This window comes from Salvelinus fontinalis, unplaced genomic scaffold (genome assembly GCF_029448725.1).
Source record: "Salvelinus fontinalis isolate EN_2023a unplaced genomic scaffold, ASM2944872v1 scaffold_0040, whole genome shotgun sequence".
Classification (NCBI taxonomy): Eukaryota; Metazoa; Chordata; class Actinopteri; order Salmoniformes; family Salmonidae; genus Salvelinus; species Salvelinus fontinalis.
In genome coordinates, this window is record NW_026600249.1 from 547,985 (window position 1) to 560,484 (window position 12,500).

Consider the following 12,500-nt stretch of genomic DNA (forward strand, 5'->3'; position numbering starts at 1 on the left):
CAATGTGTGTTTCTGTCTGTCTGTGTGTTTGTGTGTATGTTGTAATTATGCTTTTGGATAGAGTGTTGCTCTTTGTTTGCCTCTGTCTGTGCAGCAAGTGTATGTGTGTGTGTGTGTGTGTGTGTGTGTGTGTGTGTGTGTGTGTGTGTGTGTGTGTGTGTGTGTGTGTGTGTGTGTGTGTGTGTGTGTGTGTGTGTGTGTGTGTGTGTGTGTGTGTGTGTGTGTGTGTGTCTGCATGGAGGGGTGTCTGTGTTTCTGTGCTTCACACCTCTAATGTGTTTTGGCACCACAGACTTCCATTCCTCATCACACTCCCTTCAAGGCAGGAAGTGTTCAGACTGTTGAGACTCCCTGGGAGAGAAGCCGTGTTAATGTAGTGGGGAACCATTCTCTTGTCTTTTCCAAGAGAGCAATTTGTTTATTGTCAGTGGTGAGTCTAACCACGCTCTTCAGTCCACTCCCTCATCTCCCTCTCCTAACTCTCTCTCTCTCTCCCTTCCCCCGCCCCTCTCCCTCCCTCTCACCTCTCCCCTCCCCTATTTCTCCTTTTCCATCTCCCTCTCCCACTCCATCTCAACCTCCCCTCTCTCTACTTTTCCATCTCCCTCTCCTTCTCCATCTCCCTCCCCCTCCCTCCCCCTCTTCTCCTCCTCCCCACCCCAGACCCAGCTGCTGCGTGGGGGCAGTCAGGATGACCTGGAGCGGGGCCTGAGCCCCCTGGCCCCTGGGGCCACCCAGCTGGAAGACTACCAGAGCATCCTGGAGGAGGTCCTGACCTGGCTGCTGTCTGCAGAGGATGGCCTGCAGGCCCAGCCCCCCATCTCCTCTCACGTAGAGGAGGTCAAGGAGCAGTTCCACACCCACGAGGTAGGGACACTCCAGAGGGGATATATACCAGAGGAGTTTATTTAATATAACACACGAGGTAGGACACTCCAGAGGGGATATATACCAGAGGAGTTTATTTAATATAACACATGAGGTAGGGACACCCCATGCTTTATCATGTTTGTCATACTTTATCATGCTTATCATGCTTTATCATGCTTTATCATGCTTCATCATGCTTTATCATACTTTATCATGCTTATCATGCTTTATCATGCTTTATAATGCTTTATCATGCTTTATCATACTTTATCATGCTTATCATGCTTTATCATGCTTATCATGCTTATCATGCTTTATCATGCTTTATCATGCTTCATCATGCTTCATCATGCTTTATCATGCTTTATCATACTTTATCATGCTTATCATGCTTTATCATGCTTATCATGCTTTATCATGCTTTATCATACTTTATCATACTTTTTCATGCTTTATCATGCTTTATCATACTTTATCATACTTTATCATACTTTATCATACTTTATCATGCTTTATCATGCTTCATCATGCTTTATCATACTTTATCATGCTTATCATGCTTATCATGCTTTATCATACTTTATCATTCTTCATCATACTTTATCATGCTTCATCATGCTTTATCATACTTTATCATGCTTTATCATGCTTTATCATGCTTCATCATGCTTTATCATGCATATCATACTTTATCATGCATATCATACTTTATCATACTTTATCATTCTTCATCATACTTTATCATGCTTCATCATGCTTTATCATACTTTATCATGCTTTATCATGCTTTATCATGCTTTAACCATACTTTATCATGCATATCATACTTTACCATTACTTTATCATGCATATCATACTTTATCATACTTTATCATGCTTATCATACTTTATCATGCTTATCATACTTTATCATGCTTTATCATGCCTTATCATACTATATCATACTTATCATGCTTTATCATGCCTATCATACTTTATCATGCTTATCATACTTTATCATGCTTATCATGTTTTGTCATACTTTATAATGCTTCATTATACTTTATCATGCTTTATCATGCTTTGTTATATTGTGTGTTTGTAAGAGCGATGAACACTAGGGACACCATAGAGGGGACATAGCTACAGGGCCTTCAGAAAGTATTCACACCCCTTGACTTATTCCACATTTTGCTACAGCCTGAATTCAAAATGGATTAAATAAAATAACAAATCTCAATGACAAAGTGAATGTTTTTTAGATTTTCAAATAGATTTGAGTCTTAACTGTAACTCGGCCACTCAGCAACATTCACTGTGTTCCTGGTCAGCAGCTCCAGTGTAGATTTGGACTTGTGTTTTAGGTTATTGTCCTGCTGGTGAATTCTTCTCCCAGTGTCTGGTGGAACTCAGACTGAACGAGGTTTTCCTCTAAGGATTTTGGCTGTGCTAGCTCTATTCTGTTTCTTTTTTATCCTGAAAAACTCCCCAGTTGTTAACGATGACAAGCATACCCATAACATGATGCGGCCACCACTATGCCTGAAAATATGGAGAGTGGTACTCAGTAATGTGTTGTATTGGATTTGACCAAACAAAACACTTTTTATTCACAAAAAGTTAATTGTTTTGAATTCTTTTGCATTATTAATTTAGTGCCTTGTTGCAAACAGGATACATGTTTTGTAGACATTATTATATTGTACAGGCTTCTTTTTTCCCCTCAGTCAATTAGGTTAGTATTGTGGAGTAACTACCCCTGAGCGGTTTCTTTCCTCTCCGGCAACTGAGTTAGGAATGACGCCTGTGTCTTTGTAGTGACGGGGTGTATTGATACACCATCCAAAGTGTAATTCATAACTTCACCATGCTCAAAGGGATATGCAATGTCTGCTTTTATTTTTACCCATCTACCAATAGGTGCCCTTTGTAAGGCATTGGAAAACCTCCCTGGTATTTGTGGTTGAATCTATGTTTGAAATTCACTGCTCGACTGAGGGACCTTACAGATAATTGTATGTGTGGGGTACAGAGATGAGGTAGTCATTCAAAAAGCAACTTATTATGTGACTTGTTAAGCACATTTTTTACTCCTGAACTTATTTCAGCTTGTCATAACAAAGAGGTTGAATACTTGATTCAAGACATTTCAGCTTTTCATTTTTAATTAACTTTGTAAAAAAAAATCGAAAACATAATTCCACTTTGACATTATTGGGGTATTGTGTGTAAGCCAGTGACAAAAACATCTCAATGTAATCCATTTTAACTTCAGGCTGTAAAACAACAAAATGTGTAAAAAGTCCAAGGGTAGTTTAGTTTATAATAATGAATCACAACACAATGAAAGAAGAAAGGAAAGATGAAGGGAATATCTGTTCAGGTAGAAAACCTGACTCTGTGTTTTCCCCTGTGTGTTCATTATATACTATAACATGTACTGGGGTGTGTGTGTGTTTGTGTGTGTCTATATGCGCTGTGTGTGTGTTTGTGTGTGCATGTTTGTAAATGTGTGTGTGTCCCTCCATGTTTGTGTGCCTGTGTATGTGTGTGTATCTGTGTGTTCCTGTATCTGTGTGTGCGTCTGTGTGTGTGTCTGTGTGTTCCTGTGTCTGTGTGGGTATGTTCCTGTGTCTATGTGTATGTCTGTGTGTTCCTGTGTGTGTGTGTGTGTCTGTGTGTTCCTGTGTCTGTGTGTGTGTCTGTGTGTTCCTGTATCTGTGTGTGTGTCTGTGTGTGTTCCTGTGTGTGTGTGTCTGTGTGTCCCTGTGTCTGTGTGGGTATGTTCCTGTGTCTATGTGTATGTCTGTGTGTTCCTGTGTGTCTGTGTGTGTGTCCCCGTGTCTGTGTGTCCCTGTGTCTGTGTGTGTTGTCCCCGTGTCTGTGTGTGTGTCTGTGTGTGTGTGTCCTTGTGTCTGTGTGTGTACTTCCCTTCCTGCCTGTGTTCTCTCAGGGCTACATGGTGGAGCTGACGTCCCACCAGGGCAGTGTGGGCAGGGTGCTGCGTGCGGGCAGTGCCCTGCTGGGTGAGGGCCATTTAACGGAGGAGGAGGAGAAAGAGGTCAGGGAGCAGATGAACCTCCTCAACTCCCGCTGGGAACACCTCAGAGTGGCTAGCATGGAGAAACAGAGCAGGTAGGACACACACATGGATGGATGCACACACACACACACACACACACACACACACACACACACACACACACACACACACACACACACACACACACACACACACACACACACACACACACACACACACACACACACACACACACACACACACACAAACACACACACACACACAGTCCTCTTCTCAACTCCCCTGTGGTGTTGTTGTTACGTTTCCCAGTCCTCTCCTCAACTCCCCCATGGTGTTGTTACGTTTCCCAGTCCTCTTCTCAACTCCCCTGTGGTGGTGGTGTTACATTTCCCAGTCCTCTTCTCAACTCCCCCGTGGTGGTGGTGTTACGTTTCCCAGTCCTCTTCTTGAAGATCAAGGGCTATTTAAGGAATTGGAACGACTGGCAATCTGACACTCTGGTGTTTAATGTAAAGATATAGCCTAATGGTATTATCCTCTGTAGTAGAAAGCAATGGGTTTGATATAGAAGCCTACATAACCAACCCATGAAGGAGAATGTAACATCCATATATGACCAGCTCTACATAACCAACCCATGAAGGAGAATGTAACATCCATATATGACCAGCTCTACATAACCAACCCATGAAGGAGAATGTAACATCCATATATGACGAGCTCGTGATACATTTATTACATACAATTTTCAATTATTAAAGTGGCTAGAGATTTGAGTCAGTATGTTGGCAGCAGCCACTCAGTGTTAGTGATGCTGTTTAACAGTCTGATGGCCTTGAGCTAGAAGCTGTTTTTCAGTCTCTCGGTCCCTGCTTTGATGCACCTATACTGACCTGGCCTTCTGGATGATAGCGGGGTGAACAGGTAGTGGCTCGGGTGGTTGTTGTCCCTTAGGATCTTTTTAGCCTTCCTGTGACATCGGGTGCTGTAGGTGTCCTGGAGGGCAGGTAGTTTGCCCCCGGTGATGCGTTCTGCAGACCTCACTACCCTCTGGAGAGCCTTACGGTTGTGGGCGGAGCAGTTGCCGTACCAGGCGGTGATACAGCCCGACAGGATACACTCCATTGTGTGACAGGATGCTCTCGATTGTGAACACACACACACACACTTGTGCACGCACCCAAAAAAACACAAGCACACACACAAGCACACACACACATACACACACATACACCCACACAAGCACACACACACACGCACATACACACACACAAACAAAACACAAATTCCCCTGAAAGCCAGCCTATCTCTCTGGGTGAGAAATAAATCTCTATGTCCTTGAAGGTAATATTATGTTTTGAATAGACCTCAGCTGCAGCTCTCTGTGAGGTGTCTAGTTAGGATCTAGCTGTACTCAACAGCCCCCTGCCCTCTGCTCAGTCTCTCCTCTCCTCTTCCACCTCCTCTACTCTACCTCCTCTCCTCTTCTCTTCGCCCCTCCTTTCCTCCCCTCCTCCCTCTCTTCTCCTCTCCTCTCCTCTCCTCCTCCCTCTCCTCTCCTCTTCTCCTCTCATCCTCCCGCTCTTCTCCACTACTCTCCTCTCCTCTCCATCCATCTCTTCTCCTCCTCCTCTCTCTAATATCCTCTACTCTACTCTCCTCCTTTCATCTTCTCCTCTCCTCTCCTCTCCTCCCTTTCTTCTCCTCTCCTCCTCCCTCTCTTCTCTTCTCTTCTCTACTCTACTCTCCTCCTCTCCTCCTCCCTCCTCTCCCTCCTCTCTCCTACTCCTCTCCTCCCTCTCTTCTCCTCTACTCTTCTCCTCTCCTCCTCTCCTCCACTCCTCTCCTTTCCTCCTCTCCTCTCCTCCTCTCCTCCTCCCTCTCTTCTCTTCGCTCCTCCTTTCCTCTCCTCCTACCTCTCTTCTCCTCTTCTCCTCCTCCCTCTCTCTTCCTCACCTCTCCTCTCCTCCTCTTCCCTCTGCTCTTCTCCTCTCTTCCCTCCTCTCCTCTCATCTTTCCTCTCGTCCTCCTCCCCCAGACTCCACGAGGTGTTGATGGACCTTCAGCACCAGCAGTTGAAGCAGCTCACTGATTGGTTGGAGCTGACAGAAGGGCGGATCAAGCGGATGGGGGCTCAGCCTATGGGGCCAGACCTGGAGGATGTTAAACACCAAGTAGAGGAACACAAAGTAGGTCACCTACTATCTAGCTGCCTGCAGGGCTGGGGTCCTTTCAGGGTCAGGTTCACTACAGCACATCCTAGTGAAATAATCATGAACATTTACTATTAGATTACTTCAGATAGTGGCTTTCATTTTGTTCCTACTAGACTCAACCCAATGATCATGCCTGTTGTAGCTGTTACAGGAGGACCTAGAGTTGGAGCAGGTGCGTGTTAACTCTCTGACACACATGGTGGTGGTGGTGGATGAGAACAGTGGAGACAGCGCCACCGCTGCCCTGGAGGAGAAACTACAGGTGAGACAGGCAGGACACACACACACACACACACACACACACACACACACACACACACACACACACACACACACACACACACACACACACACACACACACACACACACACACTGTCTAGTACACTGTCTAATATACTGTCTTATAAATACACTGTCTAATACACTGTCTAATACACTGTCTAGTACACTGTCTAATACACTGTCTAGTACACTGTCTAATATACTGTCTAGTACACTGTCTATTACACTGTCTAATACACTGTCTAATACACTGTCTAGTACACTGTCTAATACACTGTCTAGTACACTGTCTAGTACACTGTCTAATACAATGTCTGGTACACTGTCTAATACACTGTCTAGTACACTGTCTAGTACACTAACTAGTACACTGTCTAGTACACAGTCTAGCACACTGTCTAGTACACTGTCTAGTACACAGTCTAGCACACTGTCTAGTACACAGTCTAGCACACTGTCTAATACAATGTCTGGTACACTGTCTAGTACATTGTCTAATACACTGTCTAGTACACAGTCTAGTACACAGTCTAGTACACAGTCTAGCACACTGTCTAGTACACAGTCTAGCACACTGTCTAGTACACAGTCTAGCACACTGTCTAGTACACAGTCTAGCACACTGTCTAATACACGGTCTAGTACACAGTCTAGCACACTGTCTAATACACTGTCTAGTACACTGACTAGTACACTGACTAGTACACTGACTAGTACACTGTCTAGTACACAGTCTAGCACACTGTCTAGTACACAGTCTAGCACACTGTCTAATACACGGTCTAGTACACTGTCTAATACACTGTCTAGTACACTGACTAGTACACTGACTAGTACACTGTCTAATACACGGTCTAGTACACTGTCTAATACACTGTCTAGTACACTGACTAGTACACTGACTAGCACACTGTCTAAAACACTGTCTAATACACAGTCTAGTACACAGTCTAGTACACAGTCTAATACACTGTCTAATACACAGTCTAGTACACAGTCTCGTACACTGTCTAGTACACAGTCTAGTACACAGTCTAATACACTGTCTAATAAACAGTCTAGTACACAGTCTAATACACTGTCTAATACACCGTCTAGTACACAGTCTAGTACACTGTCTAGTACACAGTCTAGTACACTGTCTAATACACTGTCTAGTACACAGTCTAGTACACTGTCTAGTACACAGTCTAGTACACAGTCTGCTGATGTTCTCCCTTAGTAGAAGAGAGAAGAGAAACCCATTCGGGTAGAACGTAGTATTTGTGTGTAAATAGATTGGACGGTAAATAATGAGTGTTCTCTGGTGATTAACCATGTCTAGCAGTTATCGGTCCAGGAACTCAGCATTCTGCTCTGTCTATTGGATGAGAGAGAGAGAGAGAGAGAGAGAGAGAGAGAGAGAGAGAGAGAGAGAGAGAGAGAGAGAGAGGGGGGGGGGGGGAGAGTGGGGGGGGGGGCAGGTGGAGAGGAAGAAAGAGAGAAAGGGAAATTGCTTTGTTAGTTTATTTGTCTCTTGTATGTGGTTGTTAGGAGATAATGGGAGAAGATGCCGTAGTCTTGTCAGTATGAATCATAACAGAGATAAGGTGTAATGCAGAGTGGTTTTTGTTGTTTGGTGTTTAGAAAGATGCAGTGATACGATATGGCACCAGACAACCAAGCCGGTTTTAACTGCTGCTATAAGAAACAGAAGACTAATATACATTCTGAAAGGCTGCCCTTTACATGTCTTCTATTGACAAGACTCAATAACCAGTTACCATAGAGACCTGTCAATGTCTTCTTTATCACGCATCTCCGCCCTTCTCTCTGTTTTAGGGTCGTTTTGGGCACCTGGGCTCTTTACTTTCTCTTACAATGACAGTAGAAATCTCCCCAGGAATGAAAGTGAGGGGATTGGTTAATAGCATGTAACTGATGGAGCTCTTCCTGCATGATGCCTTTTACTGTGATAGAGAACACACAGAAGCCTGGTGATGTGATGGTGTTACTGCAGGCTGGGATGAGATGACTTTCTTATCCCAGATGGAGGTAGATACTGGTCTTCAAACATCAGAACGCCTGTAGAAACCGGATGGAGAGGAAGGCCAGTGGAGTTAAACCCAACTAGAATGTCTTGTTGAAAGGAGTTGTACTGTATGTGATGCTGAGAGTTACACCGGGTTCCATTCTGGATCTGGTCTATCTGGAATCTCTAAGGTGATGCTGAGAGTTACACCGGGTTCCATTCCGGATCTGGTCTATCTGGAATCTCTAAGGTGATGCTGAGAGTAACACCGGGTTCCATTCTGGATCTGGTCTATCTGGAATCTCTAAGGTGATGCTGAGAGTAACACCGGGTTCCATTCTGGATCTGGTCTATCTGGAATCTCTAAGGTGATGCTGAGAGTTACACCGGGTTCCATTCTGGATCTGGTCTATCTGGAATCTCTAAGGTGCTGCTGAGAGTTACACCGGGTTCCATTCTGGATCTGGTCTATCTGGAATCTCTAAGGTGATGCTGAGAGTTACACCGGGTTCCATTCTGGATCTGGTCTATCTGGAATCTCTAAGGTGATGTTGAGAGTTACACCGGGTTCCATTCTGGATCTGGTCTATCTGGAATCTCGAAGGTGATGCTGAGAGTTACACCGGGTTCCATTCTGGATCTGGTCTATCTGGAATCTCTAAGGTGATGCTGAGAGTAACACCGGGTTCCATTCTGGATCTGGTCTATCTGGAATCTCTAAGGTGATGCTGAGAGTAACACCGGGTTCCATTCTGGATCTGGTCTATCTGGAATCTCTAAAGTGCTGCTGAGAGTTACACCGGGTTCCATTCTGGATCTGGTCTATCTGGAATCTCTAAGGTGATGCTTCAAACCCTGCATACCACTGCTGGCTTGCTTCTGAAGCTAAGCAGGGTTGGTCCTGGTCAGTCCCTGGATGGGAGACCAGATGCTGCTGGAAGTGGTGTTGGAGGGCCAGTAGGAGGCACTCTTTCCTCTGGTCTAAAAAATATCCCAATGCCCCAGGGCAGTGATTGGGGACACTGCCCTGTGTAGGGTGCCGTCTTTCGGATGGGACGTTAAACGGGTGTCCTGACTCTCTGAGGTCATTAAAGATCCCATGGCACTTATCGTAAGAGTAGGGGTGTTAACCCCGGTGTCCTGGCTAAATTCCCAATCTGGCCCTCAAACCATCATGGTCACCTAATAATCCCCAGTTTACAATTGGCTCATTCATCCCCCTCCTCTCCCCTGTAACTACTCCCCAGGTCGTTGCTGCAAATGAGAACGTGTTCTCAGTCAACTTACCTGGTAAAATAACGGTAAAATAAAAATAAATAAAATAAAATCCGCCTCCAAGGACCATGAAAAAAAACAATCCCTCTTTTGTAACGTGTGTGTTCTTCCTTTCAGCACCTGGGAGACCGGTGGGCAGCCATCTGTAAGTGGACAGAGGAGCATTGGGTTCTGCTACAGGAGATCCTACTCCAGTGGCAACACTTCACTGAGGAACAGGTACCGGCATAGAAACAGAATAGAACACATAGACAACACATCCCCCTTCAAGGTCATGTTCAGACAGTGGGTGGACGGGCGGCCATGTTGGTCCGTACAAAGCTAACAGGCTAGTGATGTGTAGAGAGCTAACAGGCTAGTGTTGTGTAGAGCGCTAACAGGCTAGTGTTGTGTAGAGAGCTAACAGGCTAGTGTTGTGTAGAGAGCTAACAGGCTAGTGTTGTGTAGAGAGCTAACAGGATAGTGTTGTGTAGAGAGCTAACAGGATAGTGTTGTGTAGAGAGCTAACAGGCTAGTGTTGTGTAGAGAGCTAACAGGATAGTGTTGTGTAGAGAGCTAACAGGATAGTGTTGTGTAGAGAGCTAACAGGATAGTGTTGTGTAGAGAGCTAACAGGCTAGTGTTGTGTAGAGAGCTAACAGGCTAGTGTTGTGTAGAGAGCTAACAGGATAGTGTTTTGTAGAGAGCTAACAGGCTAGTGCTGTGTAGAGATCTAACAGGCTAGTGTTGTGTAGAGCGCTAACAGGCTAGTGTTGTGTAGAGAGCTAACAGGCTAGTGTTGTGTAGAGAGCTAACAGGCTAGTGCTGTGTAGAGATCTAACAGGCTAGTGTTGTGTAGAGCGCTAACAGGCTAGTGTTGTGTAGAGAGCTAACAGGCTAGTGTTGTGTAGAGAGCTAACAGGCTAGTGTTGTGTAGAGAGCTAACAGGCTAGTGTTGTGTAGAGAGCTAACAGGCTAGTGTTGTGTAGAGAGCTAACAGGCTAGTGTTGTGTAGAGAGCTAACAGGCTAGTGTTGTGTAGAGAGCTAACAGGCTAGTGTTGTGTAGAGAGCTAACAGGATAGTGTTGTGTAGAGAGCTAACAGGATAGTGTTGTGTAGAGAGCTAACAGGATAGTGTTGTGTAGAGAGCTAACAGGCTAGTGTTGTGTAGAGAGCTAACAGGCTAGTGTTGTGTAGAGAGCTAACAGGATAGTGTTTTGTAGAGAGCTAACAGGCTAGTGCTGTGTAGAGAGCTAACAGGCTAGTGTTGTGTAGAGAGCTAACAGGCTAGTGTTGTGTAGAGAGCTAACAGGCTAGTGTTGTGTAGAGAGCTAACAGGCTAGTGTTGTGTAGAGAGCTAACAGGCTAGTGTTGTGTAGAGAGCTAACATGATAGTGTTGTGTAGAGAGCTAACAGGCTAGTGTTGTGTAGAGCGCTAACAGGCTAGTGTTGTGAGTCAGACCTATCTGGCCAAAGGGAGACTACACACAGGCCTCTGGAACAGACTTTTCTATGTTCAGAGGTGGAAACTCTTCTTAATGTCTGATGGAATCCGCCCTTCTTACCTCTCTGAGATCAATCTTACAGAGTGGTCAGGTTTCCCACCATGTTGCTTTAACCTCTCTGATGATGTCAGATCAGAGGTCAGATCACATTGAACAGGGTGGAATTGCTGGATTCAAGTTTGATGAATTACAACAGCACCTCTCCCTTCACCTATCTGCCCCTATTCACCTCCTCTCTCTCTCTCTCTCTCTCTCTCTCTCTCTCTCTCTCTCTCTCTCTCTCTCTCTCTCTCTCTCTCTCTCTCTCTCTCTCTCTCTCTCTATCTCTATCTCTCTCTCTCTCTCTCTCTCTCTCTCTCTCTCTCTCTCTCTCTATCTTTGTCTCTCTCTCTGTGTGTATCTGTCTCTGTCTCTGTCTCTGTCTCTTCCTTTCTTTCTCTCTATCTGTCTTTGTATCTCTCTGTCTCTCTGTCTCTCTGTCTCTCTGTCTCTCTCTCTCTCTCTCTCTCTCTCTCTCTCTCTCTCTCTCTCTCTCTCTCTCTCTCTCTCTCTCTCTCTCTCTCTCTCTATCTTTGTCTCTCTCTCTCTGTGTGTATCTGTCTCTGTCTCTGTCTCTGTCTCTTCCTTTCTTTCTCTCTATCTGTCTTTGTATCTCTCTGTCTCTCTGTCTCTCTGTCTCTCTCTCTCTCTCTCTTTCTCTCTCTCTCTCTCTCTCTCTCTCTCTCTCTCTCTCTCTCTCTCTCTCTCTCTCTCTTTCTCTCTGTCTCTGTCTCTGTCTCTTCCTTTCTCTCTGTCTGTCTTTGTATCTCTCTCTCTGCAGTGTTCGTTTGACTCATGGTTGACTCAGAAGGAGAAGTTGGTTCTGTCCATTCAGAGCAGTGGCATCAAGGAGCAGAGTGACATGGTGGCCAACCTGAGAAGACTAGCGGTGAGTAACAGCTACTTTATCCAATCACCTTAGGAAGCTAGCAGTGAGGGCGGATCTTAGACAAACCTGAGCCAATGATCTCAGGAAACCACTAGTAGGTTCATGCTCTACAACATTCGCAGAGTACGACCCTGCCTCACGCAGGAAGCGGCGCAGGTCCTAATCCAGGCACTTGTCATCTCCCGTCTGGATTACTGCAACTCGCTGTTGGCTGGGCTCCCTGCCTGTGCCATTAAACCCCTACAACTCATCCAGAACGCCGCAGCCCGTCTGGTGTTCAACTTTCCCAAGTTCTCTCACGTCACCCCGCTCCTCCGCTCTCTCCACTGGCTTCCAGTTGAAGCTCGCATCCGCTACAAGACCATGGTGCTTGCCTACGGAGCTGTGAGGGGAACGGCACCTCCGTACCTTC

The 12,500-nt window shown here is 45.4% G+C and overlaps 1 protein-coding gene across 1 annotated transcript in view; it reads left to right on the plus strand.

The window, feature by feature from the left end:
• The first annotated feature begins 610 nt into the window (after positions 1–610).
• Positions 611–12,500, plus strand: part of LOC129842430 (dystrophin-like) — a 23,809-nt gene continuing 11,919 nt past the window's right edge. The window contains exons 1-6 of the mRNA XM_055910992.1: positions 611–867; positions 3,803–3,984; positions 5,931–6,081; positions 6,251–6,370; positions 9,795–9,896; positions 11,981–12,088. Coding sequence (XP_055766967.1) covers positions 3,809–3,984; positions 5,931–6,081; positions 6,251–6,370; positions 9,795–9,896; positions 11,981–12,088 — 657 coding nt within the window. The 5' untranslated portion in view covers positions 611–867; positions 3,803–3,808. The remainder of the gene's footprint in view (positions 868–3,802; positions 3,985–5,930; positions 6,082–6,250; positions 6,371–9,794; positions 9,897–11,980; positions 12,089–12,500) is intronic.